Here is a 24,336-nt window from a genome sequence, read left to right as displayed (position 1 = left end):
ACTATTTTAGCCGTAGTGGAGACTGAGAGCTCCTGCTTGCTTAATGAGAGGCTACCTTTGTCATCTTTTAGAAGTAAAGCTTAGAAAAAGTACAGTGATCCCTCAGTGTATGCAGGAGATTGGTTCCCGGACCCCCTTCAAGTACCAAAACCCAGGGATTGCTCAAGTCCTTTATATAAAGAGGTATTATTGTTCATTGTTCAGTCACTCAATTGTGTCCAACTCTTTGCGACCTCATGGAGTGCAGCATGCCAGGGCTCCCAGTCCTTCACTATCTCCCAGAGTTTTAGCTCAAACTCATGTCTATTGAGTCAATGATGCCATCCAACCATCTCATCCTCTGTTGTCCCCTTCTCCCCCTGCCTTCAATCCTTCCGAGCATTGGGGCTTTTCCAGTGAATCGGCTCTTCGCATCAGGTGGCCAAATTATTTGAGCTTCAGCTTCAGCATCAGTCCTTCCAATGAATATTCAGTGTTGTAGTATTTGCATATAACCTACAAACATCCTCCTATATACTTTAAATCATCTCTAGATTATTTATAATACTTAGCACAATGCAAATGATATGTAAATAGTTGTAAATACAATGGAAATGCTATGTAAATAGTTGCCAGTGCACAGCAAATTCAAGTTTAGTTCGGAACTTTCTGAAATTGTTTTTCTTTTTTTTTGGAGTATTTTTGATTCGTGGTTGGTTGAATCCTTGGACACAGAACCTGCAGATATGGAGGGCTGACTGTACTGTACAAGGGTGGAAAGCTAGAGGCTCAGACTCAGGTTTGGCTACTCTTCACGATCCAGTGGTGCTGCCATAAGTTGCGTTATCAAGTCTCCATTTCTTGTGCACTCAAAAAGAAGGGAATGTAGCTAGAGCTCACAGAATCCTTCAGAAAATACTAGAAAGGTGTTCTTATAACTTCCAGATTTCAGAACAGCGAAATGTAAAAGAAATCCCTACCCATCACTATAATGGCTTAGATACAGGTTAAGGCACCCATACTGTTAGTGAAGGTCTGTAGGTAACAATCTAGGCTTTTATATAAATCTTTAGATTTGACTACAGTACAGAGGTGTCAAACTCATGGTGAGCTTTTTTCTTTTTTTTAATGGCATGCTATTTTATAGAGAAATCTTCCTCAGGAAGCAGGTTTTCCATTTATATGAAGCATGAAACTCAACATGTATTATAGAGAAAAGAGGGGTATATTTAATGTATATAAATTTATTTGCCTTGGCAATTATTTATTTACAATTGATGATTGATACCAACAATCGAGGTAAAGATATACATGAGGTATAAATATATTATTTAAAGGCAGTATATTTTATTTCCATTGGCAAGATAACAATGCATAAAATACTATGGTATTTGACAAACAAGCTTGATGCATCTTTCTCCTCTTTCGTTTCTTTTTAAGATGCACTGTGTTGTAGGCAGCAGGGGTGTACTTAGTATGTGCATAAAAAATAAAAAGGTAATTTGAAGAGAAGGGGAGTCAGAAATCAAATAACGGTTTTATTCTAAGTGTCCTCTAGATCTCCGCTTCTCAGGGTGTGGTCTTTGCCCTGAAGCTGGTTCAGAATCCAGAATCTCAGGCCTGCCTGAGCCTGCGGGAATCAGAGGCTCATTGTAACAAGATCTCCAGGTGATCCGTGTGCTGATAAGGCTGGAAAAGCCCTGCTCTCGGTGACAGGACACCGTTCATCCTTATGTGCCTGTCACACCTCCTGAAAACACGTGGCCCCATCTCTGGAGTGGGACCAGCATTAAGCTAAATTAAAATTCACTAACGATCCTGTCTATGTAATCTGGCATATGTGGTTAAATTTAGGATGTGAATTTGTTTTGCTCACAGAGCATTGCGCAAATGGAAAACTATGGGTTTGCCGCCACCTTCTTCGGTAGGCAAGGAAACAAAAAAAATTCCTCGATTACAATTCAGACAGTATGATTTTACTTGTACCATCCAGAACTCATTTATAGCATTTTTATTCCTCTCAATAAAAGAATTGCACAATACTGATAAAAGAAAACATTACATAAACATACAATATAAAAAGAAAACACTCAGTTTTTTTTTCCCCTTCAACACCAATTGCTAAATTATGATACCAATCTCTCCCTGAAATCAGACACAATAAATTAACTTCCTCTTTAGAGTTGCTGAATTACTATGAAAAAAACCCAACTTAAAATCCATCAGCAATTGGTTAAGGATAGTCAATTTGCTTAGTCCATACAATAATAAATAAGGTTCGGGCAAATGCATAGCTAGCTTGACTGACTAATGAAGAAGCATGGACTTAACAAACCTGTTTATATTTTCTAAAGCTAATTGAAGAACACAGTTTTGGTCTTAATGTTATTTTGAAACCCTGTCTTTCAGATTGCAGAACTTTAACGAGCAGTATCTTAAGAGCATAGCAATATTAGAACTCCCTGCAGCTGTAATGGTCCAAGACTCTTGAGTGACCAGCATCTCCCTTTATCTGGTGTCCAGAGTTAAATTCAGTGCAAGACGTTGGTAAGAAAATGTCAACTAACTGTGACCATTAAATAGGCCACTGGTCAAATAGAATGACATTTAAGAACATTATGCAATGTATCTATGAAACCTCAACAAAACACAGAGGCTCCCTTTGGCTGTGAATATGCCAAGGCTATTATATTCAGCTCTAATCAGCAGGGAAATACAGGTTCTGTTTCAGTCACTGGAGCTGACTCCAGTGGTCCACGGGCATCTGGCATTTCACTGAAACTGTATCTGCCGGCCCCATGGCAACTGGTAATATAGTCTTAAATCTGGTAACGACTACTCACCCACTTCTTTGCTTTAATGAGGACTATTATTTTCCTTGATTCATCCAATACCCCACGCTCAAGTTCTGAATGATACAAACTGACAACATGTGAGAACCATTTAATGTGTTTTCCTTTGGTTGGCTAATCTTTGGTAAAACATCAGGGCAGACAACTTGTTTTCACACTTTGGTGTTAGCAGCAGATTCTGCTCAGCTTACAGGGCAGTGGGGACACAGGGCCCAGAGAGGCTTGGAAAGAACCGTGTGCCGAAGGGGCTCACCTGATCAGATGCATTCCTTTTCAAAATACGCCATTATATATAAAATTGACATTTTACATATATACAGTGAAGACAGAGATATACACACATATGTACAAATGCTACACATACATTTATTTACAGTTAATGATAGTGCTTCTTAGAAGCCTTTAAATAGCAAAATTAGGCAATGCACAAGGAATAATCAATTTAATCTTAAGTAACATAGATAAATGTTCTGATTTTTAAAAATATTATATTAGTAGGGATGTAGCCGTCTCCAGGAAGGCTAGGGAAAGTTCTCAGAAATTCTTGCATCTTCGACATTCTGACTTCTCAGTGCTTCTGCTTTTGAGCATTAACTTTGTCAATTAGTTTCTCTCTCTTCCTTGCTTTCTCACGCTCACACTCTCTCCCACAAGTGTTTGCTTCCGCTTCCTCTTCCCTGAGTTTGATGTCACACTTGGGAAAACTCAGATTTTAGTTTCTGGACCCTCAGCAATGAGGGGCTGAAAAGAGTTTCTAATCCTGGCAACTTCCGCCGCACACAGATGTCCAAAGGCTTTATTGTACCATTCTGGGGAGTGACCTCTGTGGGGACAAAAAGGGGAGGGAAGTGGGAAAGCCTCTTCCACATCACAACAGTTTGTCACGGTCAACACGGCGGTGCCTGTGCCCTGCCTGTCAGTCCGCTTGCCTTCCCCGAGGGGCACTGCTCCGAGGATCTGCGAACCTCATTCTGTCAATGGGGGCCCGTAAAATTGCCTTCCTGGCCAAGGATTCAGTCTGTCTTTGCAGGATTCACCAGGTGCTTTCAAATGATAGCGTCCTCTCAGGGATGAGTCTGACTTAATTCAAGAATTTATGGAGAAAACCCAGTTTATATCCACCCAGACCAAGAACTCAGTTTAGCATCATGAATGCATTGAAAAAGGTTGGATTTAAATTAGTTCCTTCTCATAGGAGGGCAACTGGAGGGAGCAGAAAAGGGACAGGCTGGAAAGAAACATAAGAGGACTCGTATTTCCTGAGCATCTACCATGTACCAGGTGCCAGTGCTGGCGTTTGCCCCGTGAGAGAAGCACACGAGTACACGTGGGACAAAACGGAAAATAAAGACGAGCATGGGACCTTCTCTTGACAGTCAGAAGTTTAGCAAGGCTGGAAAGAGAACTGAGGGGAATGATTCGTAATCATCGAGACAACGTGTTAATGGTCAGGAGGAGGAAAGGACAGAGCAGTAGGGGTTAGATGGGAAAGAGGGCTGTGCCTGCCACCTCCAGGAGCCCACACTCACCTCAGGTCCACCCTGCAGATGTGGGTCAGCCGCGACTTGCCTGAGCCACATGGCTCTATCAAGTACTGAGAGTCCATCACCACAGCGCGCACGCCACCCATGAGCTGGGCTTCCTCGTGTTCCACGGAGAGGGACACTAGGGTACACATTCCTTTGGGCAAATCAGTCTTCCAGGTCCTGCAGCAAAACAAACCCACACGTGGGAATTACAGCTGAGAGAGAAAGAAAACCCTGAGCATGGAGCTGAGGCTTACGCTGACATTTTCTTGCTCAAATTCCAAGCCCAGTTACTTGGATTCAGCTAATGGTTCTCACAAGTGTGTGTAAAGTTTATACAGTGCGGTTCAAAGCAGGGGTCTCATCCCTCTGACCCAGAGGTCAGAAATGACTTTGCAGTTTTTAGAGGTTCTTTCCAAATCCCAAACTGAGGCTGCAGAGACTCCTGCACATTCCTGAAGGGCTTGCTGGTCCCACCATTTGGGAATCGGGACTTGCTCATTCAGTTCTTTCACCAAACGTCTACTGGATGTGCCAAGCTATGAGAAGCCACTGAGGACACAAAGGTCTAACCAGGAGGAGAAACAGACCTCCAGAGAGAACTCTAAAACACTCTGACAAGCACAGTGATATGGTTGTGCAAGGAGAACTCTGAGATCATACACACGGGAAGGCTTCCTGGAGGAGGTGATGCTCCACTCACGTCTGAAAGGATACGTGAGCTGATGATGCTCAGTTAGAAGAAAACTAGACATATGTGGACTGCTAGCTGCCTTCAAATCCTTGAGAGGCTCTTGAGTGGGAGAAGAAATAAATACAGTTGATTTGACTCCAGAAAACAGAGATAGGAAGGCATATTTCAATCCAGTGCAGAGAAGAGCTACACAATGTGTACTCCTCAAAAATGGAATGGGCTGTATGAGGAGTAGTGAGCTCACTGTTACTGGAGCTATTCAAGCATAGAAGGGGGTACCACTTGAGAAAAGGTTGTAGATGGAAGTCAGGAGCATCTCTGCAGCAACCATTTCTACCACAGATATGGGTTTATTATAATCTCAGTTATTAAGTCACAAATCCTATCCCCTTGCTTAGTTATCTTATCTATAACTTCATCCTCTTCTACCATACAAGAAACATATTACCAAGAAACTTGGGAATAAGCAAGCCCAACAAATTTCTTAGCAACTTCTCCATGGGTATGACCAGTCTCTTTTCATGCATGATGCTGTGATTAAGAACAAAGACGGAAAGTTGCATAGATTTGTGGGGATAAAATGGAAAAAGGCTTCAGTGGCTATCACTGGAACCTCCTGAGGAACTAGAAAAAGGGATGAAGTGAGATATGAACATGGTAATCCTGAGAGGAGACCACCCATGGCACTTTCTACCTCTTGTATCATAACCACAAGGAATTTCTGCTGCAAGCAACATGTCTGGTTCATTGTTGTTGATGCTAAAACTGAAGCTCCAATACTTTGGCCATCGAATGTGAAGAGCAACTCAACAGAAAAGACCCTGATGCTGAGAAAGATTGAGGGCGGGAGGAGAAGAGGGCAGCAGAAGATGAGATGATTAGATAGCACCACTGACTCAATGGACATGAATCTGAGCAAACTCCAGGAGACAGTGAAGGACAGGAGAGCCTAGTAAGCTGCAGTCCATGGGGTCACAGAGTCGGAAACGACTTAGCAACCGAGCAACAACAGAAAAGATAAGAAATCCTAGTCCCCTTGCTTATTCTTTATTGACTCTTCCTAATAAAATATTAACCTCAAGACAGCAGGACTGTGGTCTGTTCACAGCAGTATCTTGAGTCTCCAACAGTGCCTGGCACAAGGCTGGAATGGAATGGGACTCTAGAAATGGCAGGCGGGTGGCACTGCAGGAGGCCTGGAAGGAGGGAGTTCCATGAACAGACTCTGGCCCGCAGCCTCCTCTAAGGGGAGTGGAGAGTGGACCATGGCGGGGCTCCAACCCACCAGTCCCCAGGGCTGCCATCCTGGAACTGTTTCACTTCTTGCTTGCAGCAGTGAAGGTGTAAAATTTAACTTCCAATGAGATGAGTAATGTCCCAATAACTGTGTTAATAAGCCATGCTTACAATTTCCTACATTTTCCACCAGGATCCCATCATGGCTAAGATAAACACATATATTTGGGGGAAAAAAAAAATGACCCTTGAAACTCAAGGTCCTAAGGACCAATTCCAAAGGCAGAAATAGCCCATGTGAAAAGTAATCTTTAGTTTGCCATCAAGACTAGTTTAATAAAGAAACTATTTTAAATATACATTTGGGGATTTCACTAGTGATTTTTTTTTAAAACTGCTAATATATGAGAAGAGATGGTATTCACCATCAGTTATCAGTAAAAAATTTTTTTTATTTAATTATATTTTATTTGGGTTTGTCAGTATCCTCCATCCCCATTCTTTCTGATTCAGTACAGACTCACCAGCCAATATACACAGGTCCACTGTCCCACTGCCTACTGTTAGTTGAGCATCCCACTCTAAACCCAGAGAACAGGGGTCTGGAACTCAACTCACAAATCTATTAGAAGCAATATTTCAGCAGATGAGATCAGAGTCTCAAGCCTTGTCAGGCCCTGAAATCTTTCTGGACATTCGATTATCTCAGCATAGTTGGACCTTCAGGGCTGGGCCACGGTTTCCATGCATGGGGATGCCTTATGAACACGTGAGGGCTTCCCTGGTGGCTCAGAGGATAAAGAATTCGCCTGCAATCCAGGAGACCTGGATTAGATCCCTAGGTCTGGAAGATCCCCCGGAGGAGATCAAGGCAATCCACTCCAGTATCCTTGCCTGGAGAATTCCATGGACAGAGGAGCCTGGCGGGCTACAGTCCACGGGGTCGCAAAGAATTGCACACGACTGAGCGACTGAGCACCGTGTGAAGTTATACAGATGAATTCTGAAGTTACACACACTCCAGACGGAGAGCCACCCCACTGAAGACTTGCCTTTCCCAGGCAGAGAAAAACAAAAGCAAGAGAAGGGCCAGTGAGATTCAGTTTGCATAATTTGGCAGAAAGTTCAGCTGGACAAACAGCAGCTCATCTTGGGACTCTGTTCTGAGGAAATGAACGATATTTATGGCCTAATAAACCGTATGCCCCATACTGAAAGGAGCCATAAGAGAGCATGGCAGAACTGTACATCGGGTGAAAGAAGCAGGAGGTCGGGCATGAATACGGCAGTCAGTTTTCGGCGAGGGAAATGAACTGAGGGCCGGCGCTAGTGTTCCCAGTGGAGGCTGAACTGAGGTGGGAGAATGCAGTGAAATGCTTCCATCTGCAGCTCTCACCCTGCTTTTGGAGCAGAGGGGCAGGCTTACCTGAGAACCACGAAGTCCCTGGAGGGATGGGGCGCCATGCTGTTCAGCACATACTGATAGACTTCCGTCTGCTTGTCCAGCGTTTCCACCACCTTCCACTGCACGAAGTCCTCGTCCCACAGGTGGCGCTCCCTCAGCACGCGGTTCAGAACCACCGAGGGGGGCGCCTCCACCTCCGCGGAAGCCTTCCACAGCCTCAGCGGGGGCCCGTCTCCCACCTGGGGAAAGACACCCGCAGCGGCTGGGAGGTCGCTGGTTCCAGCAGAACCTACCCGGCTTCACTGGTATTCAAAAGGCCTCATCGATTATGGAACTTGAAAGTGATTCTGTACACCTCAGGTTTAAAATGGTCACCCTTAAGCTTAAGAGAAGAAGAGTGGCAATAAAAACGATAACCAGCAGCACACAGTGCTTCCTGTGTGCTAAGCATTGTTCTTAGTTTTAGTTTTTTATTTTCCATTTTTTAAATTAATTTTTATTGGAATATAGTTGCTTTCCAGTGTTGCCTTAGTGTTTGCAGAGTGAATCAGCTATATGGATACATATATCTCCTCTTTCTGGGTTTCCTTCCTCTTCAGGTTGCCACAGAGCACTGAGTTTCCTGTGCTACACGGTAGGTTCTGATTAGTTATCTATTCTATACGTAGTATCCATAGTGTATGTATCTGGTAGTGGTCCTGTTGTTATGTCCGTTATGCAAATGGGGGCATGCAGGCACAGACAGGCGTGTGACTCGCCCAACCCCACACAGCTCAGGGGCAGAGCCCGGCCTGGGTCCAGAGGGTGGCTCCACAGTCTGCCCTCTGGTTACACAGTCAGACTCTGGTGCAGAACTTTGACCAGTTCCTATGTGTGACAAGCCCTGGAGATAGAGGGGCCGCTTTCGAAGCAAAACAAATTCCAGGTTGTTAGATGTGGCTCTTTGGGAGTAAATTTTTTTTCCAAGACCCGAGATTACCTTTTTGAAAGCAAGCTCTGTGCTGTCTGTGCTTGGACATGTGACCCATCCTTTGAACTTCTCCTTGGCTTCCTTCTGGAGGCCCTGGACGAGATGTTCCAGGTAGGAGTGGAAAGTGGCCCCGCTGTCCTCCAGCTGGGCCCCCAGCTCTTCCAGAGTTGGCGGATGGATCTCAGCCTCCACATACGAGTTATGAGACTGGGCCACCATCTCGAGCGGGACCTGAACCAACGGGTACACAGAAGAGCAACACAGACATGCTGAGACTAATAGAGAAAGTGAAGTAGCGTCACCGAAAACCACGGTACCGGTGACAGGCCGGGTGCCGCGGGGCAAGAGATGTTTGTCTGAGATCAGTGACAGCGGTCAGGAGAAAGGGCTTCTGAAAGTCAGGAAACCCAGATCTGTTTGAGGCTATATTTATTATTCAGAACATTGCCACGACTTCCCATTCACCCTTTCCACTTTTCTTTGATTTTACTTGTCATATATTTTTATTCAGTTTGGCAAAACTTGGACTCGGGAAACTTAAAAAGTGCACAGACTTAAGGGGAACAACAAACATGACTCAGAAAGCAGCTTTACCTTTTTAGCACACTTTTTCCTTCTGCAAATGCCAGTTTTGCCACAGAAAGGATGCCAGAAGTCTAGTTCACGTACTCCTTTAGCAGGTCTGTGGCTGTATTCATAAGCTGTCACTGATTCAGAGTTAACAGCGATTGTTCAGTATCCCCCCCGCCCCCGCCTCCCCCCCCCCAACACGTACATTGAATCTAATCAAGTCCTGAGGTCACATTAAATATACTATAGTTGGCTGGCCTAGGACCTGGCACCAGAACTTGATGCAACCATTTTTATAAACATCATCATCATGGTAAACCCAAGTGTCTTTAACTGTCAAAGCCCCAACTTCGGGGCTGCCTCCTCATATTTCTGGGAGGCACTATTCATTGTACCATTGTCAAAAAAATAAAACCAGAAATAAGCCATAAATGCAGTAACCATTCCAACCGTCTTATCGAGTTCCAAGAGCTATAGGGAAGGAAGGCGGTTGGAGCCTTTCACTCACCTCAAAAAGTCTGTCACATTCCATGATCATCTGGGCCAGCCCCTGAGCTGCGGCCAGATTCTCACTGAGGTCCTTTTGATCTGGCTTCCCAGCGGCATATTTTTTCTGGATGACTCTGTAATTGAAGGGGACAATGCTTAGCGGATCCCAAACCCCAGAGCATTTCATAGGACCCAGTTCACCCCTCTGCTATCTCTTCATGCCCGGATGCCACCCAGATCCCAGACTTTCTCATTTCCAAATAAAAACAGTGACCACACATCTTAGATATCCCGAGGCAGGTTAAGAGTCTGACAAATGGAAAACCTTGGAAAAACACAAGGGCAGGAGAAATTAATTCATTTTTCCCCAAGTTTGAAACTACTTCACCACAAGCTGCCATGCTTGGGCCTGAAATCCAGTCTTTTCAAATTGAAGATTTTGTAACACACACACAAAACAGAATTCCCGGTTTTCTGGATCACAGAGGACACTCTTCAATGCTACCTTGGTAATTCTCTGAGGTGCAAGAATTAGGTTCTTCCAAACATTTTCTGAGTATAAACAAAGTGCTAACAGATCCCCAGGTTGAAGTGCAATGCATGTAGTTTTGTTTTGTTTTTTTTTTAGTAGCCCTGGGGAATACCTGGTTTAGGATTAACATTCCCGTTGAGAAAAACCCACCTGGGGGAGCTTTCTTTCTTCAGTAAATTCAGGTGGAAGAGGGAGGGGGCCAGACACACGGCCAGGTTCATGGGTGTCATCTGATTCTCTTCCACCGCGTGGACCACGTCGTTGAGGAAGCACAGCAGCGTCTGCAGCACCTCCCGGCTCTCGTCGGCCAGCAGCAGGACGGCCGCCTGCACTGCTTGCAGCCGCTGCTCCTTGGGGACATCTATGAAAAAGTGGGTGCCAGGCCGTCAGAGGGCCAGCCGCAGAAGGAGCCGGCAGGGGAGGGGGAGAGTGTGCTACCTTCCTGTGAACATGCTTGGGGTCCTTGGGGGTCCTTGTCATCAATAGTGACCATGAGGACAGCTAGGGGCACAGAGAAGTCATTGCTTCGGACCCGGCGTCGGAACCCCCCCGTCTCACTCCAGAACTCACAGTCTTACGACGAGGCTGGACTCGCAAGGAGCACCCTGTGCTGGCTTTTCATACTCACCTGTCTGCTGCCTCACCTGTTTCAAACCTCTTGCCCATCACCCCCCTTCCCCAGCTGGTGAAGCATCTCTCAGGATGCCCAGGGATTGTGGGAAGGGGAACCAGGTCCCCCCTCCTCTCAAGCCGTTCTCCTTCTGGGTGGTCCTCGTGGTGATGATGGTGGTGGTGGGGCAGAGGTGGGGCGGGGGGCGGCCCTGGTCATGCAGGCTTGAAAGAGAATTGGCCTGAACAGTAAGAGCTAACTACGAGGGAAAATCCTAGAAAAATGGGTGCTCCGTGCTGCATTTTGCTGCCCCCTGGCTGTGTCTGTTAGTGATCTTTTAGGACTGCTGCTGCTGCTGCTAAGTCGCTTCAGTTGTGTCCGACTCTGTGCGACCCCATAGATGGCAGGCAGCCCACCAGGCTCCCCTGGCCCTGGAGTTCTCCAGGCAAGAACACTGGAGTGGGTTGCCATTTCCTTCTCCAGTGCATGAAAGTGAAAACGGAAAGTGAAGTCGCTCAGTCATGTCCGACTCTTAGCGACCCCATGGACTGGAGCCTACCAGGCTCCTCCATCCATGGGATTTTCCAGGCAAGGGTACTGGAGTGGGTTGCCATTGCCTTCTCCGCTTTTAGGACTGACTCACTGCCTTATTCCCCTCACTGTGAAAGACACCATCAGGAGCTCACTTGAGTTAAGAAGTGTGAAGTGTTAATAGCTTAGTCATGTCCTACTCTTCCTGACCCCACGGACTGTAGCCCACCAGGCTCCTCTGTCCTTGGATTTCCCAGGCAAGAATACTGGGAATGGGTTGTCATATCCTCTTCCAAGGGATCCTCCCCACCCAGGGATCGAACCTGTATCTCCTGCATTAGTAGCCAGATTCTTTATTGTCTGAGCCACCTGGGAGAAGCGGCCTCTTCCCCACAGACATTGGAAAACTCTTGACTCCAGAGTCTATCCCTGGAACGTTGTTATTTCTAGTCTGGCTACTAGAAGTCACCGCAGGTAACTCAGAGCCTCAATCAATGTGCTGGCTACCTGACCCTCCATTCTTGTCCCGTCTGGTAGCTCCTGTTTACCACTTCCGGATTCATGGGTCAAATAAGCAGTTCTGATGGTCACTGGCCCTGCAGCACAGGCTTGGCTGCCTGGGATATAATTGCTTTCTCTTTCCTCTCTAAGAAAGGCCATGTGCTGTTCAGGTTTGGGCTGTATTGTGCTCAGGGAGGTTGGGCCCTTCCCTCTGACCCACGCTGGCCTAAACCAAAAATGGTAACCCCGTTCTTGTCTCCAGTGATTGATTTAGGGGAGAAAAATGTATACTTTCTGGCCTATGAGACCAAGATAAATGCTAGGTAGGTGCTTCTGTAAATTTATCTCCCTGATAGAAAGACACATGCCTGAGGAGACCCCGTCTGCCGGCCTCTTGCCTTTGGATGTGATTTTGGGAAGACATGATAATGCTAAATTGTGGCAGTCCTATTGTGACCAAGGGAATAACCTTAGTCACAAGGGGATAACCAAGAGAGGCGCACTTCAGCCATGGTGTCCCTGAATTAACCGACTCTGGAATTACTCAACTCCAGATTTTCTGTCTTGTGCAATTATATAATGTCTTTATTGTTTAAACAACTGTTTGTTGGATTTTGGGTCCTGTGTTTATAGCTGAGAGCATTGTAACTGGTCATCTCCCTCAACAACGCCCGAAGGTTCTCCAGTGATTAATGAACCAAATATGAGCCCTTTGCTCTAATGTTCAGTGCCCTTCCTGGGTACAGGCCTCAGTCTAATTTTTGGAGTCATCTGATGCTTCACTGGACAGTTACCCTTCTCCAAGCCAGACGGAAATCCTATAATCGCCTGACACATGTGCTGTTTGCTTCGCTCAGCATGTGTTCCTTGTGTATCTCAACCTTGAGTTGTCACCTCTCCATCAAGTCCTCATTCCTCATCTCAACCTCCCTGGGTGCTCTTTGTAACTTATCATGGAATGTCTCTGATTTCGCTGTATTGCAGTTATCTGTGTACGTCTTGTCTGCCTAAGTTGTAAGATGCCTAACAGCAGAGTTAAGTCTTACTATCCATGTGCTCTGCAGGGCTCAGCACAGTGCCCTGAACATAAGCTGAACTCAGTAAATGTTTGCTCAACTAAAATAAACCCTGCTTTGATCTTTTGTTGTTGTTGTTTGTGAGTCTCACAAAGAGCTGAAAGCATTTATCTCTTGGAAATAATCTGGCTTTAACCTTAGACCAATGTCAACCATAACCCAAGAACCGAGTTCATGTAAAGGCTCATATAAGCTACTTCCAAACCATAAGGGAGGTTTTACTGATAAAACACAGCTCAACCTCTTATGGCAGAAACATGAATTCCCTGTATTTAGGCTCCAGCAACCTGTATCACTAACTTAACCTATTCATTTTGACAAGATAATATTTATTTAGTGGGTCACTACTTTATCCTGTTTTGACAAGTGGTACTTGTTATAATCCTTTTTGTTTGCAATATTGCAAACTCCTAAAATTCATTTAGTACAGGATTCTCAATAAGCAGGAATCTCTTCGAGTTGGATCAATTTCATGTCAAGGTCTATTTCATGCATATGTTGCTAAAAACTCAAAAGTCCACAGGCCAAGTGTTTTTTTCCTGAAGAATTGAGACTTGGACCATTAAATACTTATAGCTGACCCTTGAACAACATGGTTTGACCTGCACAGGTTCACTTAACAGGCAAGTGCTTTTTCCTGATAAATACACAGTCAGCTCTTCCTATACTTGGGCCTTGAATTTGCAGATTCAATGAACTGTGAATCCTGTACTGTGTTTATGACCTGAAGTTGTCTGAATCCTCGGATGCCCAATGGAGGATATGGAAAACTGATGGTGGGACCTGAGTATCCTTGGGGAGTCCTGAAAGGAAGCCCACGCGAATGCTGGGTAAACATAACAGTGCCTCTAGGAAAAAGCCACGTGTTCATTTCTCCTCCTGCCCTTAGCAACTACCTTTAGCAGAGTATGCCTTTAAATCAAAAATTGCTATTTTCAATTATTAATTATAGGGGCTTCACTGAACATTATCAACTTCACATCACTTAAAAAGTTCTAAGTGAAAATATAAATTAGTTGAATTAAGCTTAAGCCTTGATTTGCTTTGCTTGCTTACCACCAGTTAAAATACATGGTATTAAAATACAATTTTCCCTTGATTTCTAGTCATTTTAACACATCTGGATTTCATATATACCAAGGAAATGCTTTCTTTTAAAAAACACCTATATGTAAAATAAATTCTATTGTGTCCCTTTTCATTTTAAGTTTATTAAAATTACATTGAAAGTTAGTTTTGTTTTTTTTTTAAATATATCTTACACAAACCCCTATTGAGAGAAGGAAGGTTTTTATGTCAAAAAGTATTTTCAAATGCATAAAATACAGCCTGGAGATTTTCATATCAAAGTGTGAACAAAGTTTACTCCTGTAACTTTTATATACTTCATGCATTGCTTGTAGGGTTTCCTTGGTGGCTCAGTGGTAAACAGTCTGTCTGCAATGCAGGGGCCACAGGAGATGTGGGTTCGATCCCTGGGTGGGAGATCCCCTGGAGATGGGCATGGCAACCAACTCCAGTATTTTTGCCTGGAGAATCCTATGGACAGAGGTGCCTGGTGGGCTACAATCCAAAGGGTTGCAAAGAGTCAGATACAACTGAGGCAACTTAGCACGTACGCATGTATTACCTGTACGATTAAAATTCAGTCTATGTACTTTTTTTTTTTTAGGTGAATGGATGCACTTAAGAACAGGCTGGGCACTATACCACTTACACTGGTAGATGTGGAGGAAGGTCTCACTGAGCTTGTTGGTGAAAAGAGGCTCAGGAAGGTCCCGGAAGAACTGCTTCACCATGTCCGCTACGTCGTAAGCGGACTGGTCCTCATAGCTGACGTTCTCAGGGAAGTTCTCATTCATTTGACGTAAGGCATGGATTCGAGATTTCACACCTGATTTTCGAAAAAGACCCACCTGAAACAAGCCACAGGGATGTGTCAGTGAGGCTGCCTTTGGCCCCAGATATTTTCTTCCTACGGCAAGCACCTAGGGGGTGATGGGAAGGCAGTGGGACCAGGACTCAGTGAGCTGGAATTGTGGCCAAACTAGTCAATTGTAAATTACTTATTTAGCTACTCTGGGCAGTAGCAGAACACTGACTTCCTCTCCCACAAAATGAAAATAATAATAGTACCCCACCTTACAGGGCTAGGGAGAAAATAGATGTGATTGTGCTTCGTAACCTGTCAAGTCTTATAACACCACCAATGTTATTGTATTCATTTAGTTAACAAGCAGTGATTAAATACCCATTATGTATCAGGCATACTTATAGCTTCTTGGAGTCATCAGTGAACAGACCAGACAAAATTCCCTGTCCTCTGGTTGTGTGCACTTTAGTAGGGGTTTTGAAAAAGTTCCCTCAATGGAAGGTTTGATAGATACCAGATAAGCAACCATATTCAATGCCCCTTTGAGGGAAAGGTTTATTGGGAATGTGTTCGTGAAACAATATCATAAGCATGTATTTTGATTGAAAAGTCTTACTTCTATGCTTTTCCTTCTTCAGAATCCTTGTGACATATGCTTCTCGTATGATGCACCTACTACGCTGGCTGATGAGTTGTTATGTATTGAAGTTATGGCTCTGGTGAGAATGATTCTTGAGTGGCTTTTCTTCAGACTTCAAGACGTTGTCTTACGCCCTTTTCATTCTTAGCACTCAGACTCCTCTGCTTGACAGATAAATGGAGCCGTAGGGCACCATGGGGATGATGCCCCAACAGGGATGAGCAAGGGGGAGCAGAGCCCTGTGGGGACGCAGGGTCCTGCAGTGGTTTCCAGGTTACGCTGTAGGCTCCCCTCAAGCGGACCTGCCGCCACCCCGAAAGAACTGAGCTTGTCTGGGAGCCCGGGCTTACAGTGCATTAGTCTATCTGTTATTTTTAAATGCCCGCAGGGCACTGAATTTCTCAAATCTAGTTCCTCAACCCTCCATCTGCACTCTTCTCACTCCCCAAGGGCCCCCTGGTTGGCCTGCTTCCGCGCTCCCAGCGGTCAGAGAGGTGGGCCGTGGCCGGACCGGGAGTCAACGCTGGCTGCTCTTCCCCTGCTCTGGAGAGTCACGCCTCCCTGGCCGCTCCGTGTGCCAGGCCGGCCTCGACCCAAGCTCCGGCCTCTGAGGAGAGCTCTCTCAGTTGCTGCTATAAATGGAGAGCAGCCCTCACTCTTTCGAACTGCAGTAACAGCAAGGGAAGAATTCCAAGCAGTTGGGGAACACTGGGGGTTTTGTATGCGTCAGAGGCAGAGAACACAGGGGAAATTATACACCGCTACTTTTTGTGGCAATAAAGACAGAATCCTTAGTAATCCTTTTCTGCATTCTGAGGCTTACCACCCCAATTCCACAGAATTGGATATTCAGGCAGAGTGTCATTTAAAACATTAATCGCTTTCTTTTTGATTCTTAAGGTTTGGAATGCCTAGAAAATGCAGAAACGTTGCCAAGAAGAATCTAAAGAACATTTCTCTTCCTCTGGCGACTACTCCACATTTCATCAAAAGGCAGGAGAAGAAAGCATGTACTGTCAACAGAAAAGTTCAAGGTGTCAGATAAGTGATTATCGGAGTGAGACCCAGCCTCAGTGTGTTTACATCTCTAATTCTGGAAGGAGGCCCAGGACCAGGCCTCAGGGCCCAGATGCACGGGAGTTCTCAGAAGCCAAGTGCCCCAGAGGTGAATTCCTCAGCGTGACTCACAAACAGGGCTTCTCCTGTGAGTTGGGAGTATTCCATCCGAGAATTCCTGTTATTATTGTTTCTGACGGTGGAGAAATACTGATCATGTTCTATAAAAAGAATAAAGCTGACAACTGTGTGTGTGTGTGAGTGAGTGAGTATGTGTGTGTGTATGTACCTGGTGGGACCAGGTTCCTTGTTGTCCTCTGTGCCTCGCCGGCGTGGATTCTGGTGCACGTGAGGTGCAGGTACACACGTATCCCAGGGATGCTTTCTTTGTACTGTTCTGTCTCCAAGTTTCTTTCTAGTTTCAGCAGATACTGTTATCTCAACGATTTGAGACGTGTCTGGAGCTCTTCAGCCGCGGGCTCTGTGCTGCTTGTTCCGACTTCAGATCTCACAGGATGTCCAGAGGGTTGTCAGGTATTTATTTGTTCTGCCTCAAATTCTGATAGTAACCTTCCCATCCCACCCTTATCTTCCAGGGGACGTGGGAAATATCTGTGGGTTCTGTGGGTTCTGTTGGAAGCGCCAAAGGATTTTTTTTTTCTTTCTAAATCCAATAAAAGTAAAGGTGGTCTGAAATCAGATTCCAGATGGAGTACTGAGGATGGCAGAAGAGAGAGATGGGAAGGGCCCCTGTCGTAAAAAATGGCACCGAGCTGATGGAAGAATTGCCCTACTACCTGCCTTGTTGTTATGTGACTGTGGCAATTTTCTATTGTTTAAGCCATTTGGGGGCAGGGCTTCAGGTCCCTGCAATGGAAAACTTCCTGGTGAGGTAAGTAGAAGCTTTTTCTGGGACCAGAGGGAAGAGCTTTTCTTATCCATCATCGTAGAGCAGCCAGGGCTGGGGGTTCCCAGGATTGCCAACCATCACTTCCTCTTCAAAAAGCTTTCAGAGCGGCGATAAAATGCGCATTTCTGACTAATTTCTTTTTGTAAGTAAAAAGTGGAGGACCAAAAAAACCACTGAAAATGCATTTCTTCTAGGGACACCATGGTCATTGTGGCCGATAGGAGGCAACCCCAGGCCCTTCAGCTTCATTATGAAGAAGACCCAAGATGTGTGAAATGTCTTTCATTTGCTTCTGTGTCTGTCGCTGGTGGCCCAGTGACCTGGGTAGTCACATGTGGACCCACGTTTAGTTTAATGCTCTGTGGTCACCATTTTGAAATTCTTCGTAATCTCTATGCACTTTTCATTTTGCACAAGACTCCACAAATTACACAGCAGGGCCTGCTCTCACGTCCCAGGAAGTATGGCTCCAACATCCTCTCTTAATAGGGAAGAGTAGTGGTCAGCAATGCAAAATCCATTTCATAAGCTTCTCTCTTGCATGTCATCTCTCATTTTCAGGATAAAAGGACGAATGATGAGTGTCCCTCTGGTCTGGTTTTACTGTCCTCTCTCTTTACTCTTCCACCTAAACACTCAGCTTTGAAAAGCAAGGACTCAACGTGTAATTTAAAAAGAGACCCAGGAACATCTCATTCTGATGTCAGGTAGACAGCAGGTTGAGGATACTTGTCCTGAGTATGAAGTGTCTTCACGGCATAATTGGGCCTTTAAAACTTGTTACCCCATTAAAAGGAGAGCGTGGGCTGAGTGCTGCATTGCAATTCAAGTTTCATCTAAATAATGTTGAATCTCCTACTTGGCATCCTGCTTATGCTAATCCTTTCAGCACTTAATGATGTTTATCAGGACTTGTGTTTCCTCTTCTTTAGGGATGTGCGCCACTAATGAAGAAGGTTGGTGTTTTCCAGAGAGGGAAAGGTGCCTGAGAGCAGCACGTAGCGGGTTCTTATGTGGAGCCTTGCAGGTTTGGCCACTCACTGCCATGACTCCGTACTTATCAGGAGCTGGGTATAACCTGGGTATCATCTATCCTTCTGTGCAGCTGATTCAGGCTGTGAGCCCTTCTGTGAACTTCTAGAAATAAAAGCTCAGCCAATAGAGCTCGGCTCCTTTCACACACTGCCCTGTCTGCAATGATTCATAATCGAAGGTAAACATCCTTATTTCATCTCCAGCCAACTGCTCAGGTGAAAAAAGGACACACTGTATTTCATCACCAAGAAGATGTTCTGTACTTGGGGATGTGGTGGCCCTGTTTCAGGGCTCTGTTGGGCTGTCTTCAGCTGTTTGTGACGTCCTCCTGTCTGAGAAGAATGCTTAGCCTGAGGGGAAGGAGCGGAGCAGGGAGGGAGCCTCCCTCTCTGGGGTCAGAGGCTGAGGATTAGGACAGCCCTAGAAGGTGGTTGGAGGGGACCACGTAAAAGGAGGAGCAGAGAAGTCGGTCCGTGTGCTTCAGAGGAAGGGCATCCTAGACCCTTTGGTCCTGCACAGCCATGGGGCTGGGGCTCAGGATCCTGCGTAGGACCTGAGTCTTCGATTCAGAGGAGGCGCCACTGGTGAAGGAAAAATGCTTATCCGGCGGGTTCTCCTTCCCTGCTCTTTGGCCCCTCTTTCTTTTCTGATTCACTGGCTTTTATTTGCTTGAGTTGGCTCTTAAATCTCTAGGACAGTCTTCCTCCTGAGCCTGGTTTTCTTATTGTTTCTCTACTTTGCCCTTTTCTTACTGTTACTGCCTGCCTTCTTTGCAGGGACCAGAGGGGGCCCTCTGTGTGCTCCTCACACTCTTTGCTGGTGAAGATGGGGGGTCCTTGCCGGCACTGAGTGCTTCCTAAGGGAGGGACTGGATAAGGCGAAAGTCCCTGTGACATCTGACAGATTCTTTCTTTGGATGGAGACAAGAGAAGGGTTGACTTGTTCCTTGTGTTTACATTTACAGTCAGTATCCCTGTCCACGAAATGAGGCTTTTTCTTATAAGGCTTTGCCAGCATACTGTTTTTCAGGGGGGTGTTCGTCCAGATTAAAAAAGAAAGAAAGAAAATAGTTACAGGTCTGAAACGGAGACGGGGAATAAGCTTAAGCCAGGGAGCAGGGGTTGAGGGGGATTTGGTGCCACTTTCCTTCTCTCCATTTGAATGACTTTTGCTTCAAACAGCAGACTGGCATCAGTAACAGCAGCAGTGCTGGTGATAGAGCTTTATTCAGAGTCTACAGGGGGCAGGACTGCTTTCCGTTCTACATAAAGACTACGCAGTGAGTAGAGTGGTGATATTACAATGCGTGTGTAGCCAATCTTTTTAGGAAAGAATTCAAAGTGACTTACAGTGATCTATAAATTAAGGATCATAGATGAGACCATCAGAGCAATAGGAAAATAAGGATAGAAAAAGAGAGCAGGAAGTAGGAATGAGGTTCACACACAAAATTCACGCATGCCCCCATGTTGCGTATATTAACTACAGGCAGAATGTGCATTTGGTTTCAATAATTCTCGCAGCCAATGTAGAGAGGAAAACATATCCAGCTGAATGAGCCTGGTGTACCTAATATAGACAGGTCAGTTATCCCCAAAATAACAATGCTTTCAGGTGCTGGGCCCTGAGGAAGAAAAATTCTTCGGTTCTTACAGAAAAGACACCACATGATACAACGAATAACACCATCAACACAATCCTGACACTGAATCCATCAGTGAGTTGTTTGGGGCCACTTCTCAAAGTGTTCCTCAATGCCAGAGGTGGCATCACCCCAAAATCACTGGGGACAAGCAATTCTAACAGGTGGTAGTGAAATGCATTTGTTAAAAACTTGGGCCCTGGAGATAGATTTTCAAGCAAATGTTGGCTCCACCATTGCCACCTGGGGGCTAACCCTGCCCTGGGTGGATATGGGATTGAATGAGGCAGTGAGCGCAGGATTCCTAATATCCCTGAAACATGCTGGGCACTTAAGAAAGGTTACAGTTATTGAGTGAAGACTGTAGCTGAACTGCAGCATTTGCTTTAAGCATTCCAGAACAAACCCTGTTTTCTCTTAATAGAGCATTTGCTGATAAGCATTAGAGCCAAAGGTTTGAAGAGAATCAGCCAAGAGGGGAGATGGGTCTCACATACCTTTACAAAAATTGAGAAGTTTGGAAAAATGTGTCCGAATAGCAGGCTACTATCCACAAAATACAATCCTGGGTCTATATTAATAGTCCAGTAAAAGTACAGTTGAAGCTTCAAAGTCCTGTGCTGAAGGGCATGGTGGCAGTGCTTTCAGGACTGCAAAAGAGATTAACTAGAGTGAAAGTAGAGTTGCTCAGTTGTTTCACTCTTTGTGACCCCGTGGACTGTAGCCTGCCAGGCTCCTCTGGCCATGGGATTTTCCAGGGAAGAGTAGTGTAGTAGGAAGCCATTTTCTTCTCCAGGGGATCTTCCTGACCCCAGAAGTGAACCTGGGTCTCCCGCACTACATTGCAGGCAGACTCTTTCCCATTTGAGCCACCAGGGAATTCCCAGGGTATTGGCAAATGTTTGAGCCCACCTCTCCAAAAATTTTTCTCAGTAAAATACCCATATACCTTCTACTTTTGATTAATGTGTGCCTTTGGTTAAAAGTTATAAAATTAAAAAAAAAAAATCTAACGCTTAACTATCAGCTTCATTGGATTGCTCTATCGGGATGTTACTCACAAATCAATTAACATTAACTGGGGCATCTGCCAAAGATGAGTGCTGTTGGTTTTAGACAAGTGGTCTGTTGCTTTTCTTTCTGAGAAATAACAGGCAAGCCATCCAGGCCATTTCTCAACAAAGCAGCCATCGCCACCACAATGGTAACAGCAACCATGTTTACCCTCATGGTAACATCTAAATATGAAAAAATGAAGATGTGTGTATTATCTAAATTACAAGTTGGAAGGGAAAAGGGCAAAATGCATTGAGTTCAATCAGTGATGGCATTGAATGAAGAAGTTACTCCTGTTCTTTTCCACTGAAAACTGCTATCTGATTCATCAAGGGACCATCCTGATTCTAAGTATGATCTCAGCACCGGGGTGGAGACAACATCAGTTCATGAGTTCGGGTGGCTTAGCTCATTCCTGTCCACTTAGCTTAAGGCCAAGGGTAAATCAATGAAAAGTGCAAATAACCTTAGAGTGGCACAGATTCTTCACACGGTATTAAAGAGTAAGATGAATAGAAGCCATTATAAATAGTTACCTGAAAATACCCTCAATACTCAAGGTTGCAATTGATCAAGCAGAAACATGGCTTTTATTTTGGACAGAATGTCTAATAGAGAAACTAATGAGTATTAATTCAGAGGAGCAAAGGCCTGGCCTGGTTAATCATAGACTAGGTTACACTCTGGGCCATTCATTGTCCACCACTGTGGCGGCGCCCACAGTCCTGGAGACGGAAAATGGTCTCCAAAAATTTTGTTCAGCTTGAGCTTTTTAATCACCTCCACAAGATGAAGGGACATTTAACTTAGCTGATATTATTTTCATATTTTACTTGCACATTTAAAAAATATATAAATAAAAATATAAACAGTCATGGTACTGCTTCAAAAAATTAATAAAGGGAGATATAAACACCTAATTCTAGTTTAAAAACAAACAGGGATAAAAGAATGCTGTGCAATCAGTGGTGGCATTGAGACCATAATTAAAAGGAAATGGAGTAGATAGCTTTACTCCCAGCTTCCGGGGAACACAAATTAGCCATCACAGGTACAAATGATCAACATTAGCTTTCTGCAGTCATTCCGGGGTGTCCTTCAAGTTGCCAGTGAGGAAACATCCTCACATGGCTTGATGAGGATGTCACCTGGTCAAATTAAACAGGGACCTCTAAAGACAACAGTGCCTTTGCTTTCAGAGAGGCATGTCTTGTCTGACCCTGGATGGATCTGATCTGGCTGGCGCTCTGTGCTGCCTGGCCTGTGCCTGGGACTGATGACCCTACCTGATCGAGGCAGTTGCTGCGTAGATATCTCAGTGCTTGCTGGATGCTCTGTGGCAGGGGCTGCCCAGTTCTCTGGACATGAATGATGAGGGGAACGCCAAAGACTGCCTTGTCTCGATAATCGGGAACTTTCATCCTCTTCATGAACTTTGGAACTGCCCTAAAATTCACAGAAACCAGGTCATACACGCCTCGTGGAGCACACTACGGGGAGAGGCTGTGAAAGCAAGAGGGAAGCCAAGCTTTTGTTGGAACATCTGACAGGCGCCGGGGAATTCAACATTTCTCCCTTGATAATTCACATTACATTGGAAGGACTGTGTGTGCCCTGTGCCTCTAACTGTTAAACAGGGTGATTCACATTAGCAGAATGGATTTACGGCCCTGCTTTCAAATCAAGTGCTTGACATTCCAGTTTAACTGTGACAGACACACTTCTTAAGTGATAAACACTTTAAAGTCCCCAATAAGACAAAACAAAACAAAATTAAAAACTACATCAGAAAGAAGAAATTTGATTGGGGTTGGAGGAGAAAGAAGAGAAGATAAAATATTATGTTAATATCTCCCCTTACTTTTCTAGAACCAGTTGTACTTTTTAAAGAAAATTTTAATACACAAGCATATGTTGATTTAACCACACAATTTATAACTTTCTTATTATATTTTATGAAATATAAACTGCCAATTCTTCTTTGTGCATAATATATAACATATGACAATTAGCAGCACATCTTACATTTTTCCAAATTCATCAAATTGTGTAAAATCGGTCCACATTCAAGTTCCAACATACGCTTTTGTGAGTTCCTTATTCCAAAGGTTTACTGCATAGTCTTGTTTTTATTAGCCAATGAAATAAGAGCGGAACTATATTTGAAGAGTTCAGTGCTCTCAGAATGAAGCAATGCTCTAAGTGTGGAGCTCTGCATTGGGCCAGGAGATACAAGAAACAGATGTTTTCTTTGCAAACTGCCAGAATTACTTTATGGCAAGTTTATTTTTAATGTCTCTGTTCACAACTAATCACTCTTTACTTGGAACCTGACTGCCTTCCCTGGAAACTGACAGAGAGCAACAAATAAAGCAATGCTTCCTGTAGGCTACATCTCATCCAGGCTTTGGCAGCCCAGAGGCGGACACTGAGGAAGAACTCTGGGCATTTTTTTTTCCCTAAGAGACTGGCAGTGAAAGAAACAACCAGATTCCTCAGAACTCAGAAAGCAAATACAGAAGTGCTTGCCATCACACACTGAGCCCTGGAACAAATGGTCTGCTCCAAGGTGAATGGGCTACGCACCATGTCCAGCCGTGCTTGTTGGACATGGAGTGCTTCTCCATGATGGCCGTGAGGCGGAGCAGCGAGAAGCGCTGGAGCAGGTTCAGCTGGCCGGCTGTCTGTCCGCTGATGTGGGGTGATGCCGTAGATGGCTGCGGCTGGTGTGAGAGCTGGAAGCTGTTCCACCGGAGTCGCCTTTACCAGAAAGACCGTCAGAGAAGCCAGTCACAAAGGGGATGGGTTTGTCAGAAAACATGAGATGTTACCGATTTTTAAGTAGCTAATCAAAATAGTTTCCGAGCTAAGAGAGTCACAGAGCAAATGGAGCAGAAAGACACAAAATGCACAGAACAAACAGAAGAAACTATTTTGGAAGAAGTCATCTGTTTCACTGGTGGTGTTAGTTGCTCAGTCATGTCCAACTCTGCGACCCCCATGGACTGTAGCCTGCCAGGCTCCTCTGTCCCTGGGATTCTCCTGGCCAGAATGGTGGAGTGGGTTGCCATTCCTTTCTCCAGGGAATCTTCCCGACCCAGGGATCGAACCCAGGTCTCCTGCATTGCTGGCAGATTCTTTACCGTTGGAGCC

General features: G+C 45.0%; 1 protein-coding gene across 1 annotated transcript in view; it reads right to left on the bottom strand.

Annotated features, from left to right (window-relative positions):
* Positions 1-1,322: 1,322 nt before the first annotated feature.
* Positions 1,323-24,336, bottom strand: part of STARD13 (StAR related lipid transfer domain containing 13) — a 167,375-nt gene continuing 144,361 nt past the window's right edge. Inside the window, exons 6-14 of the mRNA XM_052650353.1 lie at positions 23,770-23,943; positions 22,470-22,629; positions 14,689-14,887; positions 10,404-10,614; positions 9,741-9,855; positions 8,672-8,893; positions 7,714-7,931; positions 4,361-4,537; positions 1,323-3,654 (exon numbers count right to left, since the gene is read on the bottom strand). Of these exons, the coding sequence (XP_052506313.1) occupies positions 3,537-3,654; positions 4,361-4,537; positions 7,714-7,931; positions 8,672-8,893; positions 9,741-9,855; positions 10,404-10,614; positions 14,689-14,887; positions 22,470-22,629; positions 23,770-23,943 (1,594 nt within the window). The 3' untranslated portion in view covers positions 1,323-3,536. The remainder of the gene's footprint in view (positions 3,655-4,360; positions 4,538-7,713; positions 7,932-8,671; positions 8,894-9,740; positions 9,856-10,403; positions 10,615-14,688; positions 14,888-22,469; positions 22,630-23,769; positions 23,944-24,336) is intronic.

Source organism: Budorcas taxicolor, chromosome 12 (genome assembly GCF_023091745.1).
Source record: "Budorcas taxicolor isolate Tak-1 chromosome 12, Takin1.1, whole genome shotgun sequence".
Taxonomy (NCBI): Eukaryota; Metazoa; Chordata; class Mammalia; order Artiodactyla; family Bovidae; genus Budorcas; species Budorcas taxicolor.
Note: the sequence above shows the minus strand (reverse complement) of the source record. Positions and strands in the feature narration are given on the sequence as shown.